At 43.9% G+C, this 17807-nt stretch overlaps 1 protein-coding gene across 3 annotated transcripts in view; it reads left to right on the top strand.

The window, feature by feature from the left end:
• fbxo41 (F-box protein 41) overlaps positions 1 to 6462 on the top strand; it is a 59835-nt gene extending 53373 nt beyond the window's left edge. For all 3 annotated transcript variants that reach the window (XM_034084301.2, XM_034084283.2, XM_034084291.2), the window contains one exon: positions 1139 to 6462. In XM_034084301.2, the coding sequence (XP_033940192.1) occupies positions 1139 to 1201 (63 nt within the window). In that variant the 3' untranslated portion in view covers positions 1202 to 6462. The remainder of the gene's footprint in view (positions 1 to 1138) is intronic.
• Positions 6463 to 17807: the final 11345 nt, after the last annotated feature.

The raw sequence follows: 17807 nt of genomic DNA, 5'->3' as shown, positions 1-17807 counted from the left end.
TCTTCTTTTCAGCCAACATGTCCTTGGATTTTTGCAGCACTATGCACTACAGCTGGACGAGTTCCTGTTCAGAGGATTAAATACATCTATTTTTACCATGACTACACACAGTTTAAAACATGACTCAATCTTTGAATTCCCAGTGCTGGCTGGTTTTGGATGTGCTGGTGCTAACTCACTGAGAAAAGGCTTATGTGAGAGGCTCGGGTCATTCTCATAGCCGACCACACACAAACAGAGATATCAACGCTGTGAAATCCCAGGTTTTATTTATGTTTTGTTTTTATGAGTCAGTTTACAGTGTGTTCCTCTTGGTTATAACACTCAATACAGTGGGGTTGCTCACAGCCGTTAGGTAACCACTCAAAAGGCTGCAAACAGGCATTGATTTATATTTATCCCTCCCTTTTTCAGTTTGCTCTGAAAAGGAAGCTTAAGTTCTCCTCAAATGTTTAATGGTCCATTTTTGAAGGGAGTCCTGTACCTCCTTAAAGGGGACCTATCATGCAAAATGCACTTTTGTACGTCTTTTATACATGAATATGTGTGTCCGGTATGTCAGGGAACTCACTTAGTGTCAGAAAACACAACCCTCTCTCTTTTCCTCCATACCCAAATCTCTAAAAACGGGGCTGCAACGGAGCTGATTATTATTTGAATTTTTCTGATGTCAGAAAAGGGGTGCTCCGCCTACATGGGCAACTCTCCACCCATCAGGGGAATGAGAGACCGCTCGAAAGCGCTGGAGACGCTGTAGTACATATGTCAGGCCTGTAAGTGGCGTTGTAGTCTGCCACAAAAGCAGAATCAGCCCTTGCAAAAACAGGGCTGGAAAAGAGCAAATAGAGCTAAATGAGGCATGGCTAAAATGCATGATCTGTTTGGTATTTTGAAAAAAAACTTCACAGACATGTTTTATATAGGTATGGACCTACAATATATGTTTCAAATATAGCATGATAGGTCCACTTTAAACTAGCTTTCTGTCACACACACAAGGTATTGTACACACCTGCTAATGGAGGGAAATACAAAAGTATGATGACAACAGGGGGAAAGCATTCATTAACGTCAGATACTAAAAATATCACATTGAGATAATGACATGCTGGTGTCCTCCTGTCCCTCCTTCTCTTAGGCTCTGAAGAAGAGACCCGGTTTCTCCAAAATCCTCCATGTGAAAGCAGACAGTCTCTGCTAACATATTTTGTGCAGATTCTTCTTCGAGTCTTGGCGAGGCGCCATCTTGGCTCAAGTCAATCAACACGACCCAGCTGTTTTGAGCCCGCTCCATGGGGTTGAATACGTCTGCGGCACAGACAGAAACAACAGAAGAGGATCACCATGATGCACCAGGAAAGAGGCTCAATGTGCATCCTCCACAAGGACAAAGTTCAAACTGAAATAACTCATTCACTACTACAGTAAGGGGAAATCAATGTCTCCTTCGTGTTTTGCTAAGACTAAAAACGAGTCAAGAGGCTTATTTTGAATTAACAATGACAATGATATCACATAAAGGGCCTGCATTACAGCTCACTGACTCCACAAATCCAACAAACTGTCAGAGTCCTCTTTCTCAGTCGTCTCCTGCTTTCACCATACAATGGATAATGTCGCTGCACAGAGCCAAGGCCCTTTATTGAAACTCCTGGAGCCAGGGGACAGCGCTGTTTTGTTTTCAGCTGCCTGCATCTACACCATGCTTGACATGTACTCAAGACTACCTTCAACAGCAACAGCTGGTGGGCAGGAGCACATTAAGACTTTCTGCAGAGGTATATATAAATCGAGTGAGTGAATGGCAGGAGTTGTAGAAAAATAGATTTCCTCAAAAGATGTTGACTTGAGACAGGAGCTTCATGTTTGCGTGTCTCTCGAGGATTGGATACATGGTTTCCCATTCTGCCTGCCCTACAATGCTGTGTGTTAAAACAGGACAACTTTCAACACTTACTGCTTCCACCCCGGACAGAAACATGCTGCACCAGCTCCAAGCACAGCGTAGAGAGCAAGGACACACACACCTTGACAGTCTTTTTAGCCATTTGCATGGCAGCGATGCATTTACTCTCTTCTAATCATCCTCTTTGCTTCCTCATGTGAACAGCGTCATGTCACAAACCTGGACTCAGTGTTTCTTTGATGGTTGTAGTAACTCTGAACAGGATGAAGTATCTGATGCTGTTCTTTACTAAGACTGGAAGAATGATCCACGATGCATTTCAAAAACTGCCGCCATTTGTTACAATTTTCTGTCCTCATTCCAGTGAGCGTTTTCTCCAATGTGCCATTAATGAGGGAAGAGGGACCATGTACAGTAGATGTGTAATCTCTTCAAATCAGTTTGATTTGAGTTTAAGCAGCAGTAACTCAGCACAAGGGTTTCACAGGTGTTACAGTGTTTATAAGTCATGTGATTTTCATACTTCACCATACTAAACAGTGCCATTCTTATTAACAGTGCTCTTCATGGCGCTGATCAATCCTCACTTGTATTCAGCTGAGATCCTCTGGCTCCCTCTGCTGGTTTTTCCACGCGGTTACACAGACAACAGCCAGCTGGTGTGATATGACACCTTGTACTCTTAGCAGCGAGGAGCATTTATCACCTTTACTACTTTGCAGAACTCCAAACCAACAGATTAGTCTTCACCTTCAAATTAGCAGTTTGATTTTGGTGCAAACAATTGAGTTTATCCAACCTTGCAAAAATTGTCAAGAAGTATGAGTAGCAATACTTAATGAGGTGACACTTATGCGCTCCTATGTGCTGCAGATAACCTAAAGGGGGGTTTCAACTATTTTTCACATCATTAGTTTACTATTCACAAAGAGTACCAACCAGCCTGGTAAAACAGCTGTCCAATGTCTTCTGGATCAGGAGCTTCGTGTGTGCTTATCTCGGCTTTGGAAAACATTTATAGCACAGAAATCTGAATTACAGGGGGAAGCATGTAGGAAAGAAACGTTTACACGGCATCGAGGGTCCATAGAAAAAAATATGTATAGGATTTGTTGGAGCTTGACCCTTACTGGGGACCAAAAGTCAGGATTTCTCTTCCCTGCTGCATTGATTCTTTTGTATGAATCAATCTCTTGCAAGACCCAAAACATTATATAAGTGCAATACTCAATCACTGGAGCTAACAATCACTTTGCTTTCTAAGAAATTGTCTGCACAGTTTTGTAGCCGGCTGAAAAATGATTCACACATCAGAGGGAACATCACGTCTCTTCCTTTGCGTCATACTTACCGCCTGTTGCTTAACAAGTTGTTCATTTTACCCTTGCATACCTTTTGTTGCTACAAAACACATTGACATTGGTGGGCAGAGAAGAGCAGGACTTTGTCACGAGAACTCTTTAAAGGTCACCTATTATACTCTTTTTCAACGATATATCATAGGTCTCAGATATACATGTATCTGAAGTGTTTGACTCAAAATACCAAACAGATCATGAATTGTAGCATGCCATAAACCGGTTCACTGTTTCCAAAGAACTGATTCTGTTTTGAAGCTTAAAATGCTAATTAATGCCTCCCTAAGCCCGTCTGAGAATGATTGGTTAAAAAAACCACAATGGAGAATCAGGTGATAAGGTGGGCGGGTGTTACCGCGGTTAGTTATTGGCTAATGGTTACACAACCCGAAAAAACATTGTGACATAAAGTGGCCAAAAGCTGATCAGCTCATTTTAAGATAGGTTTTTATATAAATGGATCAGGACAACAAGAGAGACACTTTTTTCCGGAAACTTTTAGGGGGACACAGGGGACACATGTTTATGTATAAAAGTGGATTTTTGCATAATAGGTGACCTTTAAATGAGAAACTGATGAGGAGAGCTGGGCTGCAGTCGAATAGTCCAAAGATCAGCTCCTAAGTTCTAACCCTATCGTCTATTCCTTGACCTCTGAGTGAAACGTCACGGGGTTAAGGGATAGTGGACAGGAGAATTCAAAAGGACTTAGGAGAAGAGACTGCGGTACTTTAGAGAATCCGAATGCACTTTCACTATCCGAAGTGTTTATGATGCGCCAGCGGACGTCATTTTGTGCGTCTGCTGCTGTGGGGGAACTATGGAAACTACAGTTTTCTATACAGCGGACTACAACATGGATGTTTAATAAGAACGAGGGACTACTGTAAACTCATCTAGAGACTCTGCACCGTGGTCTGATGCTGTTGCTTTGCTTTATGAACGTGGACAACAGAGAAACATATTCTTCATGACCAAAGTTGGAATTGAAATAAAAAAGGAAAGTGAAACTTATGCTCGTCACCCTCTTCCTCCGGTCCACATTAATACCAATACGTGTGATTGTATGAACTAAAGATCTTAAAATCAATACAAATGTATTTATTATGAACGTTAGTCCTTAACAACTATCACTGTGTATATCACCATTCAAACATCTTTTAAAAGTTGAACAAACCCCACACAGCTCAGTGAAATGTTGACTTTATTTGATAATTTCAGTAAAAACTAACGTTCATATTTCTCTTTTTGATTATAATACTGATGAACGTTCAAAACAAAGCACTTTGGCAACTTACCACCTATGTTTTAAAATGCTTAATAAGCACCGTAACTTTCATGATATAATTTCTCGGTCATAATCGGTTGTTTCCGTGAACGGCCGACTGTTGAGTGACGGCAAATGCTGCGGCTGCAAGGCATTGTGGGGGAGCATTTTCGCTTCTCCTGTCGGTTAGGGAGGTCCAGTGGTTCCTAAGCTAAAGGAGGTTATAAAGGAAGTTTGAAACCTCCTTTCCTATCATTCTCATCATTCTAGAGAATTCGAACGGCACTTATCATGGCTGCCACTGAGGGACTTCCGGGTCATTTCACTCCTTTAGGAAGGTTCCTAAGCTAAATGGACTATTCGACTTCAGCCCTGATGTTTTTGCGGTCACTGCTTCACTATTATGAGAAACGGTCTAGCTGCTTATTGGAGTGAAGCTGTTCCAGGTGTGAAAACAGTCATGGGTTTCATTTCTTCATGTTTTTCCAGTCCTGCATATTATTATCCTACACTGCTACTGACTCATCTGAGGGAAATGGGTCTGTGACACAATAGAGAAAACACAAAGCACTTGTTGATTTTAAGTTTTAGACAATCCTGCCTTCGCTGTCAGCTACTCTGTACATACTATTTGTAAAAAAAGAAGAAAACGAGGAGGAAAGAAAGGACCAACATTTGATGTTATATAATATTAAGGTCATACTTATGAGTGGAAAGAGTTTACAGGTCTTCATTCTGTAAGCATTTTCTCTCCAAAGTGAATGAACGATAACCATAGAGAATTATATTATGTATAACAGTAGTGTTGAAATTGCAGTTGTGTATTAGATACTTTATATTAAATGTGCATCAGAGTCATATAGAGATGGAAATTATTTAAGAAGAGGATAAAGATGATAATTCAGCTATTTATTTCTTTAAAAAAGAGCGATGTGTATAATGTTGGCATGTTTGTGTTCAAGCATCAATCATTAAGTTGCCTTCTTAACTGTTCTGCTACTGTGAAGAAAATATTTAGATGTTTAAAAAGCTTTGATTGCCTGCAGGTTTCTTTTTATTTGATCCAGTCTGTTGTTGCACTAGTGAGAAAAAAAATAGATATTTCAGATGTTTATTATAAGATTGTTGTTTTAATGTTTCTCAGTATTTGACAAAATATGATGCACTTTTTATCCTGGATACTTTATCGGCCCGCCGGTCATCGGCTCAGTCGGAAACGACACTGGTTTCATGGAAAGAAGATTTTGGAAATACATATGAACGCGACTGAACAAAAGGACAGTTAGCCTCTTTTCTCTAACACCATCTCTCCTCTCATCGGTTGGGAAGTTAAAGATGGAAACCGAATCCACTCCATTCAAGTGCTTTTTTAGGTTAATTGCCAATATGACCTTATGCTCCTGGCATACATCTCCATCCTCTGTCTCTCCAAATATAAAGCAAAATAATTTATTATCTATTTATTTTGATTCAGAAACTGAAGCATCACTTATAAACCGTGGTGCTTCCTCATTCTCATTTTATTTCATAATTGAATTCAAGTTTTATTCCTCTGTTAAAGTTCCATGTGTCATACTGTGCAATTGAAAAACAGTGTCTGAGTGTTCATGTACCACTGTACATATTTTATGTATGAATGATTGTACTCTGCCCGTTCATCTGAATAGTATTTTACACATTACCTCAACACTTATCTGGGCAGTTAAGTGTGCAGTTTGTAATTTATTTATTTTATTTTTCACTGCCATCGACATGTATGACCCTTGAACTTCATCCGTGTTGGTACGACGACAAACATACAATCTGTCGCTAAAAATTACTTTCCCAAAAGATGATCAGCCTTCTGCGATGACTGCAATAGATGGAAATGTCTTACTCATTTTCACTCATTTGTTATCATTAATAAAATTGCTTTAAATTGTATTTGTTGTGCATTTAAGCTACTTTATAATATCATTTATTGTACCATTAAGCACCATTAACACCAGTTCACAGTTATTTCTGTGGATTATACACATGAAGTTTTGTCCTGAAGGAAAAGTTTTTTGTGGAATTTATTAAGCATAATTTTCCCTGCAGCGCATTGTAAGAATATCTTGGGACAATGCTGGGGTACAAAAGGGTGAAAAACATTGCATGTGGTCAAATTTAGCATTTATCCACAGAGGTAGAATGAAGTAAAGCTGTAAATGCTTTTAGCAGCATCAATAAAATGTAATTTGGTCACTGTATCTCAAAAACTGAGAAAATAAGACCAAAACTAACAATATGATAAATACCAGCAGTTGTAAGTGAGAATTTGTTGTTGTTGTACGTGTACATTTAATTAAGCCTTTCTCTATCCTGCAGCTAAGACCATTGATAGATTAGATAGATGCAGCATTAGTACAAAGCGCCCCGGAACATTTCACTGATCAAACTTCTCTGAGCCTGGTTCTGATCTTTGTTTAGGTGCTTGTCCAACATTTTTAACTGTCTTGGCAGGAAAAGCACAGGTGAAACACATTGCGATAACAATGGCTCGCTCTTTACCATCAAGCCTTCCCTACCAAGCCGTGTTTTCAACATAAACGCTGCTTTGTTTTCACCTTTTGTTTCTGTGTCATCATGGCAAAATATGTTCCTGAAGTAATTTCGCAAGTTGATATTCCTGTCTGTGGACATATTTTGTCACAATGATATTGCAAGAAGCATTCACAAAAATGTACATGTGTGTAGTTGAATACATTTATTTGTATGTATGCGTAGTAGCTATTCACATTTGATGGCATAATTAAGTAAGTGTTAGTAAGTTTCTACCTATATAAAGATAGACTATTTCAATCAAATGTTACAATATATCTCAAGTTCTTGTTTGTTTATATCTGCAGCGTTGAGTGTTTTTAGTCACATCTGAGAGGAATCCACAAACACTGAGATGCATCGCTGTGCAGTGATGTGGAACAGTAGCAGGTAAGGTGACACGCTGTTAACCTGTTTTCTGAGGGACACACAAGAGCTGAGGGTTTGTTAGGCAACGTTCAGGCTCCTGTAGCCTACATGGTTTCACGTGTCATGAAAAATAACAAGGAATTAATGTTGCATTTTAAAAAGCCACAAGCTTCACAAAGCTTTACTCCTTATTTGACAGCAGCAGTACGTGACAAGGCAACTATTTCGTATTTGGGGAAACCAAATTTGATTACATTTTTTACAAGTGTAGTGGAAACTTTTGAGATGGCAAAAGTTCACACATCCTTTACTCAAGTAAAAGTACAGATACTCGTGTTTAAGGCTGCATCTACATGGAGACGAAAACGAAAACTAACCTAATTCGATATCAAAAAAGTATTTCGTCCACACGGTATCGGCTCAAGAAACGTGTACCAAGTAGGCCTACGTCATTTCCGGAATGCCCGTCGCCATCTTTGTGACCGACTGACAGTTTGTTTACACTCGTCATGGCAGCAAACACAGCACATTTAAACGGGAAAGAGAGAGAGAGAGATATTTGGTAAAGACGGCGATTATTGGATGCGATCCCTATTTGTTACCTTGGAATTTCGTCATTTTAGGGCAAGGCCATTTGGCCTTTTTTTTAAGGGCACAAAGGCCACATGACAGGGCACAAAGGCTGTTTGGTTAAATTACGCTGGTCAATCAACATGACTGAAAAGTGTAGCACTAACGTCAACACCAGTCGTTTTACAAACGGCTGAATAGCAATAGTGTTTCTTAAACATATACGTTAAGTTCAGCCATAAACCACATAAGTCAGTCAGGGGTAGACAGTAAGGGTAACATTGTATTGTCACTGGCCCCACCATTGTAACCACTGGCATTCGTCCACCAAAAAAAAATCGACTAATAATGAAGAAAATTAACACATTTGTTGCAATCATTTATGCACTAACTACATTACTACTTGTACTACAACATTTTAATCATCAGTTCTTCCTCATTTTCCTCAATTGTTCATATTTGGTTTATTAAAATAATGATATTGTGGTCATTGTTAAAACAAGTCTGCTATTATTATGAGTATTATTATTTGTATAATGCGCTTTCTGCCTTCCTGTCATTAGGAGTTAGACATGTAATGGCTATGTAATTGATTTGATTAGAACCTCATTATCCTAAACTGCTGGGACATTTCGGCATTGATGTACAGAGCCGACAGAATACCTTGTTTATACTGGCATCATATTGAGAGGTGCAGTGACGCGTCCTGAAACCAGGAAGTAGCTGCTGGTTCCCTCCACAGAAAGCAACGGGATTTCTCCACAGGGTTTTGGAAAATAGCTGGAAATAAGGTCTGTGGAAAACAAACCCGTTTGATAAATGCACGTTTTGTTCAGCCGGATAATCTCCACATGTCTACCATACTTTTATAATTTTCGAATCATAAATCTAATCGATAGATTATAAAAGGGTTTTAGGACACAGCACTGCAGCCAACTCCCTGTCACTCCTTTAACTCCTCCGGTGACTTTCTTTTATTTGAAGATTGTTTTTTGCACGGCGCTTGTTACCGCTCATATTAAAAACATTTTGGCGAATGGTTAGGTGGCGCGATAGTCTGTAGTGAAGAAGGAGCGCCCTCCCGCTCACGGGAGCCTGCTCCCGCAGTCCGCACACTCCAACAACGACAACAGACTCACGAAACGCTATGTTGTAGCGTTGATAAACGAAACAATTTAACTAAATTGCTAGTCAAAATACCAATACCACAGGACATTTTTTTTTTACTTTTAACAGGGGCACAAAGGCCACTTTGGCCGTGAATTGCATTTTTTTTAACAGGGCATCACGGCCAAAGTGCGGGGCAACGACGGCCATGGCCGTGGCCGTCGTGAAATTCCCACCCTGCAAGCCCCAACTGTATTTTGTTTATTGAATTCGGCTAAGTGTCTTCCCCAACTAACTTTTCCCTACATTTAAATGTATCTTGTTCACAATCCATCTCCATTCACCGGAGAGAGCCTGAAGGCTTTTAAGAGCACAGATGCATATCGATACGTTGCCGGGTGGGTGAACGACACCAATATATGGCATGTGGAGAAGACACACCTACATGTGATCACAGTGAAGGTATGTAATTGAACAACAATCATAAACCGTGTTAATATAGTTGTATTTATGTCTAAAGTGATTATGTTAGCTTGCAAGCCAGTTGCTCGCAAATGGTATTTCTAGCTAACATCATAACTCCAGCCAGAGATGGAGTACTCGAGTCCTGGACTCGGACTCGAGTCGGACTTGAGTGCCGATTTTCGGGACTCGTGACTCGACTCGGACTCGCGCACTGATTGACGCGACTCGGACTTGGACTCGTGAATTCTCGCACAGGATGACTTGTGAATTCCCCCCCCCCACGATGACTCGGACTCGACTCATACATTGACGCTCCGACTTGGACTCGGACTCGAGCACATTTTCTCTGGAGTCTGATGTCCTCTATCCTGTATGGCGAGTTCACGTACTGGGCCCCGCTATTCCAGTCTAGAGATGTCTACAGACACACCCCGCATCATGCTGTATGCTTTCACACATTCTGCTTCCACATTGGAAAAGAGCAGCGCAAAATGCTCGTTATGTGGAAACAATATAGAAGAGAAGGCTCCGTAACACATTACTCTAAGGATCGAGTTCAGACATATAGGCTGTCTTGAACACTATCATCAGAGTAACGTGATCTAATCAATAAATACAATTCAGCCGATAACGAAAGCACATGGCTACTTAACATGCAGAATGTAGCCATGTGCTTTCTGGGGATAAATCTTTATCGGTAAACTGATTTAACCCGTAAAAGTTCCTTCAAAATAAGAGTCCCGATCTTATTACTATCAAACTAAAAGTGCAAAACGAAAACTTTACCATAGGAAAATATTGGCATACAAATATAATCACTTCTCTAAAAGGTAACTCATTTTAAATATAGTTTATTTATATATAATAATAATATTAATATTATAAATAAGCTTTATATTTGTATAGAACCTATTACAAGAATTGTAGCCAAACTCTCTTCACAGCAGTTCAATAGACAGGATAACAGCAATGTAGAGGAGCAGCTACATTTCAAAACATATATCCACGAAGATTAATACATGAAGACTTGTGACTCGGACTTGACTTGGACTCTTCTTAAGTGACTCGGAATTGGACTCGGACTCGAACACAGGTAATGATGACTCTGACTCGGACTCGACTTGGACACTCCTTGGGTGACTCGGACTTGGACTCGGACTCGACTACGACTCTCCCTTGGTGACTCGGACTTGGACTCGGACTCGAAGAGTGGTGACTCGAGGGTGACTTGGACTCGTGAATTGGTGACTTGACTAGCTGGCAGCTATATATATTGTTTTAAAGCAACATAGGCCTACTCTTCTTTCATTGACAAATTAATTCTTATTTTTTTCTACATAAGCAAGAGAGGTCCATGTTTATTTCACAATTCTCTGTCACTTGCACTATTGTTATATTTCGTGTTGCTCTATCTTTACTTGTTTTTTTGTCTTAAGGATATTGTATGTTGTAGCCTACTTTTGGAGCAGCCTGGGACTTCAGATATTAAATGCCAATCTGCGCTGTAGCCAGTGGCGGCCGACCCATAGAGGCGCTAGGGGCGCCGCCCCACCTCTTCCCACATACAAAAAAAATAAAATAAATATCATACAATTGGTATCAGTAAAATGTATAATCTACAATAAAATCTCGTTTAAAATTGTGTTACGATGTCTAAAGTTACTGATAAGTCACATGTTTCCTGCCTGGCCTTGCCCGTGGCATTAGTTTATCATTACCAGGCGCCGTGCAAGGAGCCCCCGAGCCAAACAGCAGCAACCAGCACGTTGCAAAAGTCTCAATAGTAAACTGTGCTGCCGAAACATAATTTCAGCCAATCAGCGCCGTCAAATGTTTTGGTCATGAGGGCTCACGTTGGCGGCGCCCACGTTGCTTACGTGCGTTGACGTGAGTTGTTTTTTAGACTCGTGAGTGACCAAGGTGACGCAGTAGTTGGATGAGAATGGCTTCCGCACCCAATTCCGTGCAAGAGCTACTCTCCAATCCTTTCGAAAGGAGAAGTTTGGGAGATAAATTGATACTTAAAGACCTTGGACCAGACCAACCCGATTTGTATATATCGCAGCAAGCTCGTGAAAAAGACAAAACGTATCAACGAGGCTTCTCACGTAGCTGATACACCAGAAAGGCATGGCTAGCTGGATGCAAACAGGTAAATGCTGTCTTTTGTTTCCCATGCTTGCTCTTCAAACAGCCGGGGACAGATACGATCTGTTCAGAAACTAGACAAAAGTTAAACAAGTACAAACCACAGACTGTCTGTGTCATGGAGAATACAGTCGCTGGTTTATTTATGTCTGTATTGGCCGTTGTTGTGAGTGTGGACGGTCGGAGCATTATATAACGTTAGCTTAGCCAAGCTCCATTTAGAAAACACGCATTTTAAAAGGGTTTTTCGCCTGCCGTCTGTCTGCAGACTTGTCAAAGCATTAATTCATGGTTTTTACTAACTGGTGTTGTTAATTCGGCATCATTTTGAAACGTGTATTACAATTAAATCACCGTAAAATATATTCATCTTGTTGTAGTCCCCTTGCCAGCGATTCTCTCTCTAGTTTAGCATACTCAGCCCGACTCAGCCTGGTTGTTCCTGGCCCTAGAACCACGATTTTATGGGGCCAGAAAAACTGTGAATTAGGACCCGCTAGCCGGTACTAGGCCAAGTGGAAACGCAACGTCTGTGTCATGGCGAATACAGTCGCCGGTTTATTTATGTCTGTAGGCCGTTGTTATGAGTGTGGAGTGAGCATATACAACGTTAGCTTAGCCTGGTCGACCCAATCTCCATTCAGAAAACAAGCATTCTAAAAGGTTTTTCGCCTGCCGTCTGTCTGCAGACTTGTCAAAGCATTAATTCATGGTTTTTACTAACCGGTATCAGTATGTTGTTACGTCGGCATCATTTAGAAACGTGTATTACAATTTAATCATGGTAAAATATTTTCATTTTGTTGTAGTTGTAGCTCCCGAGCCAGCGCGTCTTGTTTGAATGATGCGAGTAAACACAGCTGGCAGCCGCGGTGAAACTCGAGCGACTAGAGTGATGCGATAGGAGCGTTTAGAGCGAAGCGAATATTCGCATCGCGTCCGGTCTGAACGCAGCATTAAAGCGAGCTCCGCGTTGCACTGGAAACGCGCCATTACATCACCAGAAGTCCTAATTTAAGGGGTCCTTTCTCCCATACTCACTATATCAACAGCCCCACCAAAAATATTTTCCACCAGCCGCCATTGGCTGTAGCTATTGTATTTGACAATAAACCTTTGAACCTTACATGTGTACAAGCTCAGGAGAGTTTAGCTTTTATATGACAAAATTAATGTACTGCATTTTTCACTTAACAGGTCAATCATTCCCAGGCTTTGAACAGCAAACCAACTGTAGCGACAGCAGGAAACAAACTAAGTCGCTGAGAGGCTGAGGCCGGGCCTGTTTGCTGTTGTATGACACGCTAAAAAAGTACTCGCTGAGATCTGAAGCTCTGTTTCGTAGTATGGTAGTTTAAAGACCCCGTGAAGTGTGCGCCTGTGCATGATCTGTTATGCTAATACATATAGTAATGACCAAAATTGTCCATTGAAACCCATATCAAAAGATGTTGGAATAGCAACTAATTTGATGAGTTTTGAATTTGCTGCCGTGAAATCCGCAGTTGACCTCCGCCTTCGTGGGCGTGGCTTGCGAGCTACTGCGTGACGTCACAAGATAGTGGCCTCCGAAGTGTTTCCATTCATCACAGTGTATTGTTTCTCTGTTTCAAAGTCGAATTTATCAAAGTTTTTGAGCGAGTATTTTACTGGAAAGTGTGTCGGAGTCGACTGGAAGTGATTGCCAATCGAGAAAACCTGACAATGGAGGCGACAGTGAAGAAAAAGGGAGGAAAAACACACGGGAAGCGATGCATTGCCGCTGGCTGTAGTAATGTCAAGTCTGCCGAAGTGGCGATGTTTCTGTTCCCAAAAGATGAAGGTGAGTCTGGCTGGTGTCATTGTTTCGTAGATTCGTTGATTGTTCATGACAAATAAAGGCCACTGGTCGATTCGAGAGAGAGAGAAAGAGAGACTGAGAGAGTTACAGGGTTGTTGTTAGCATCTAGTGCTAGCTCGGAGCTAACGGAGATTAGCTGTTTCAAGAGGGAGAGTCTTCTCCTGAGAGAGATAATGTCAGCTCAGGGAGGTAAAGGACTCTGAGTGATTAGATTGTAAACTGTAGCCTAAGTTATCTCAGTTGGTTTGGTCATCTATGTAAACAAATATTTCCATCTATGTTAGTTGTATAAAATAGGTTAAGAAATCCTTCCAATGTTTTTTGATTATTGAAATATATGTTTGATATGAGTGTTGAGAGCTGTATCCATAAATCTCTTAATGTTGCCCTCAAAGTGCACCGGATTGATGCCTTTAACTTCAATTTAAAGAAAAACATCTTCCCGGGTGAGGGTGTGAGGTCATCACAAATAAAACAGGTTCACATGGATAGGATACTAGATAAGTGTGCACACTCATTATGTACATTACACATTTTGCTTGGATTTGTTAACACTATAGTCCCTAATATATTTGTAGAAAGGCAGGAAATGGAATTAAATCGAGAAAAACTGTCAAAATCAATCATTTCTCTCACACTTGTATCACTTTCCAAAGTCTCCGCCATGTTTACAATCACAACTGGGCCCATCTTGTGACGTCACCGCCGCTATCGTCTGCAACTTCCGGTAGGCTCAGACGGCCGTTATTATTAAAAAATATTTTTTAATTTTTCATAATTAATGAATCAATAATTAAAATTATTTTAGCCATGAACAGGCACAATGATATGTAAGGAATGAAACTGCCATTTCATTTTGGCGCAAAAAAAATGCACTTCACTGGCACTTTAATGAAAAAACTCGGTTCTCAGACATATACACTGTTTATAATCAAAGCAATTGTAATCTTGCGGTCAACAAAAAAGTACAACGGCCCCGTGTCACCCTCTCTTCCACACACCCACACAGGTGAACAGGATTATAATGAGTGCCACCCATACCCATGTGACCCAAGCCAACCAATCAATATTGATCATGGCTCCTACACCAACATCTCCATGGATTGTGGTGCAGGAGGACGGGACAGTGGTGATGGTGCATTGTACATGCATGGCAGGGTTAGGAGAGGTTTGTTCCCACGCAGCAGCACTTATGTTTACAGTTTTGGCTGCTGTTGAGAAGAGAGAAAACCATGCACAGAGAAGCCATGCACATGGACACAGCCTAGCACTAAAATGGTGAAGTACGATGAGGTGTCTAACATCTTCGCCATCAAAGAACAAGTTCAAACCGAAGACCTGTTTCAGCACATGAGACCATCTGCTGATGATTTCAAATTATTCTGTGAACAACTCCACCAAAGTGAAGAACAAGAGACAAAGCCCAAGAAAAGTGCTATCCTTGTTACGGTGGAGCGAAGGAAGCAGGTAGGACCCAAATGCAGATTAAAGTAAAAATAACTAGGGCCACCAGGGTGGGTGGAGGGGGTCTGGAGGACGGGACTGAACTGACCACCCAGGGGCACGGCAGAGGACCAGGAAGGGGTCTCGGGCGGACGGCCCGGGGGCAAGGCAGAGGACCAGGAAGGGGTCTCGGGCGGACGGCCCGGGGATAAGGCAGAGTCCAAAAAGGGGGATTCGGGCGGACGGCCCGGGGGCAAGGCAGAGGACCAGGAACGGGTCTCGGGCGGACGGCCCGGGGTAAGGTAGAAGCTGAGAAGGGGGACTCGGGCGGACGGCCCGGGGGCAAGACAGAGTCCAAGGTGGGGGTTATGGAGGGGCGAAGGCCACCGCGGCCGGGAAAGTCAGGGGGCCGGGCTCGAGGGCGAAGGCCGTGACTCTCAGGGGCCCGGGATCGAGGGTGAAGGCCGTGGCTCTCAGAGGGCCGGGCTCGAGGGCGAGGACCGGACAGCTCCGGAGGCCGGGCAGGAACCGGTGTCGACCGGACCGGATCCGGAGGCCGGGCAGGAAAGCGCTGATGGGACAGCTCCGGAGCCCGGGCAGGACCCGGTGTCGGCCGGACAGAAACCGGAGCCGGTCGGACAGGCTTCGGCAGGATCCCCCACGGAAGTGGACCAGGAGTTGGCAGGAACCCCGGCGAGACAGGTGAAGGACATGGGGCTGGCAGGGCCCCCGGTAGAACCTCCAACGGCACGGGATATAGGGTTGGCAGGACCCCCGGCAGGGGAGTAGACGGCAGGACCTCCAACGACACAGGACACAGGGTTGGCAGGACCCCCGGCAGGGGAGTAGATGGCGGGACCTCCAACGAGACAGGAGAAAGGGTTGGCAGGACCCCCGGCAGGGGAGCAGATGGCGGGACCTCCAACGAGACTGGACCTAGGGTTGGCAGGACCCCCGGCAGGGGAGTGGACGGCGGGACCTCCAACGAGACAGGAGAAGGAGCTAGCAGGCCCCCCGGCAGGAGAGTAGACGGCGGGACCACCAACGGGACAGGACATGGAGCTGGCAGGACCCCCGGCAGGAGAGTAGACGGCGGGACCTCCAACGGGACAGGACAAAGGGTTGGCAGGACCCCCGGCAGGAGAGTAGTCGGCGGGGCCTCCAACGGGATAGACATACGATTGGCAGGACCTCCGGCAGAGGAGTAGTCGACGGAGCCCCCAACGGGACAGGACCCGGAATAGGGACCCGAGAGGAGACTCGAGAGGAGACTCGAGAGGGGAACCAAGGGGGAACTCGAGAGGGGACTCGAGAAGGGACTCGAGAGGAGACTCGAGAGGGGAACCAAGGGGGAACTCGAGAGGGGACTCGAGAAGGGACTCGAGAGGAGACTCGAGAGGGGAACCAAGGGGGAACTCGAGAGGGGACTCGAGAGGGGAACCAAGGGGGAACTCGAGAGGAGACTCGAGAGGGGAACTAGAGAGGGGACTAGAGGAGGGACTAGAGAAGGGAACTCGAGAGGGGACTCGCGAGGGGAACTAGAGGAGGGACCAGAAGAGGGACTAAAGGAGGGACTAGAGGAGGGAACTCGAGAGGGAACTGGAGAGGGGACTCGAGAGGGGACTCGAGAAGTGACTAGAGGAGGGACTAGAGATGGGACTAGAGAAGGGAACTCGAGAGGGGACTCGCGAGGGGACCAAGAGGAGGGACTAGAGCGGGGACTAGAGCAGGGACTAGAGCAGGGACTAAAGGAGGGAACTAAAGGAGGGAACTCCAGAGGGAACTCCAGAGGGGACTCCAGAGGGGACTCCAGAGGGGACTCCAGAGGGGACTCCAGAGGGGACTCCAGAGGGGACTCCAGAGGGAACTCCAGAGGGGACTGGAGAGGGAACTCCAGAGGGAACTCCAGAGGGGACTCCAGAGGGGACTCCAGAGGGGACTCCAGAGGGGACTCCAGAGGGGACTCCAGAGGAAACTGGAGATGGGACTGTGGCAGCTGGAGCCGGAAACCTGGCTGTAAGGTCCGGAGCGGAAGCCTGGACCCTGGCTGTGTAAGCCAGGTAATCCAGTATGGACGCAAAGCTGCGTGGGCCGGTACTGGAGCATGGAGGCATGGCTGCTAGCTTGGCTTTGCGCCTCCTTCTCTTAGCAGCCGCCTGTGGCATCAAAAAAGCTGAATCCGCTGGGTCCATCTTTGGTCGGTTCGTAATGTTACGGTGGAGCGAAGGAAGCAGGTAGGACCCAAATGCAGATTAAAGTAAAAATAATTCCTTTATTTCAAGGCTATATATATATATACAGGCAGAACAGAACACTCACCGAGGACAAGCCAAATCACAAGACGAACCGACAATGAACACTGGGAGACAGGGGGATTTAAACACAGGGTAACTAGACACAGGTGGGAACAATCAGGGGCGGGGCCAACACTGATGAGCACAGGAGACACACAAGGAGTGACAGGTGAAAACAATCAGACAACTAGACACACCAGGGAAACTAACGACGGGAGGAAAAACACAGGGAAAAAGACCAGACAATATACAAGGAGGAAAATACCCATAACCAGACATACACAACTACAAACGTGACAAAACATGAGAATCCTGACAATCCTGTCTGTCATTGAAGGCCATTCCCACAGATATACGCCAAAGACTGTACAACTGGATCTGCCAACACCCCTTACCAGTCTGTATCAAAGCAGCAGACTTGTACTGGATTTGCCTGCTCTGCTAGAAGTCTTTGAGGAGCTGAATCTCTTGTACTGGA

Source organism: Pseudochaenichthys georgianus, chromosome 1 (genome assembly GCF_902827115.2).
Source record: "Pseudochaenichthys georgianus chromosome 1, fPseGeo1.2, whole genome shotgun sequence".
NCBI lineage: Eukaryota > Metazoa > Chordata > Actinopteri > Perciformes > Channichthyidae > Pseudochaenichthys > Pseudochaenichthys georgianus.
The sequence above is the reverse complement of the archived record's forward strand: the minus strand, read 5'-3'. Positions and strand labels throughout refer to the sequence as shown.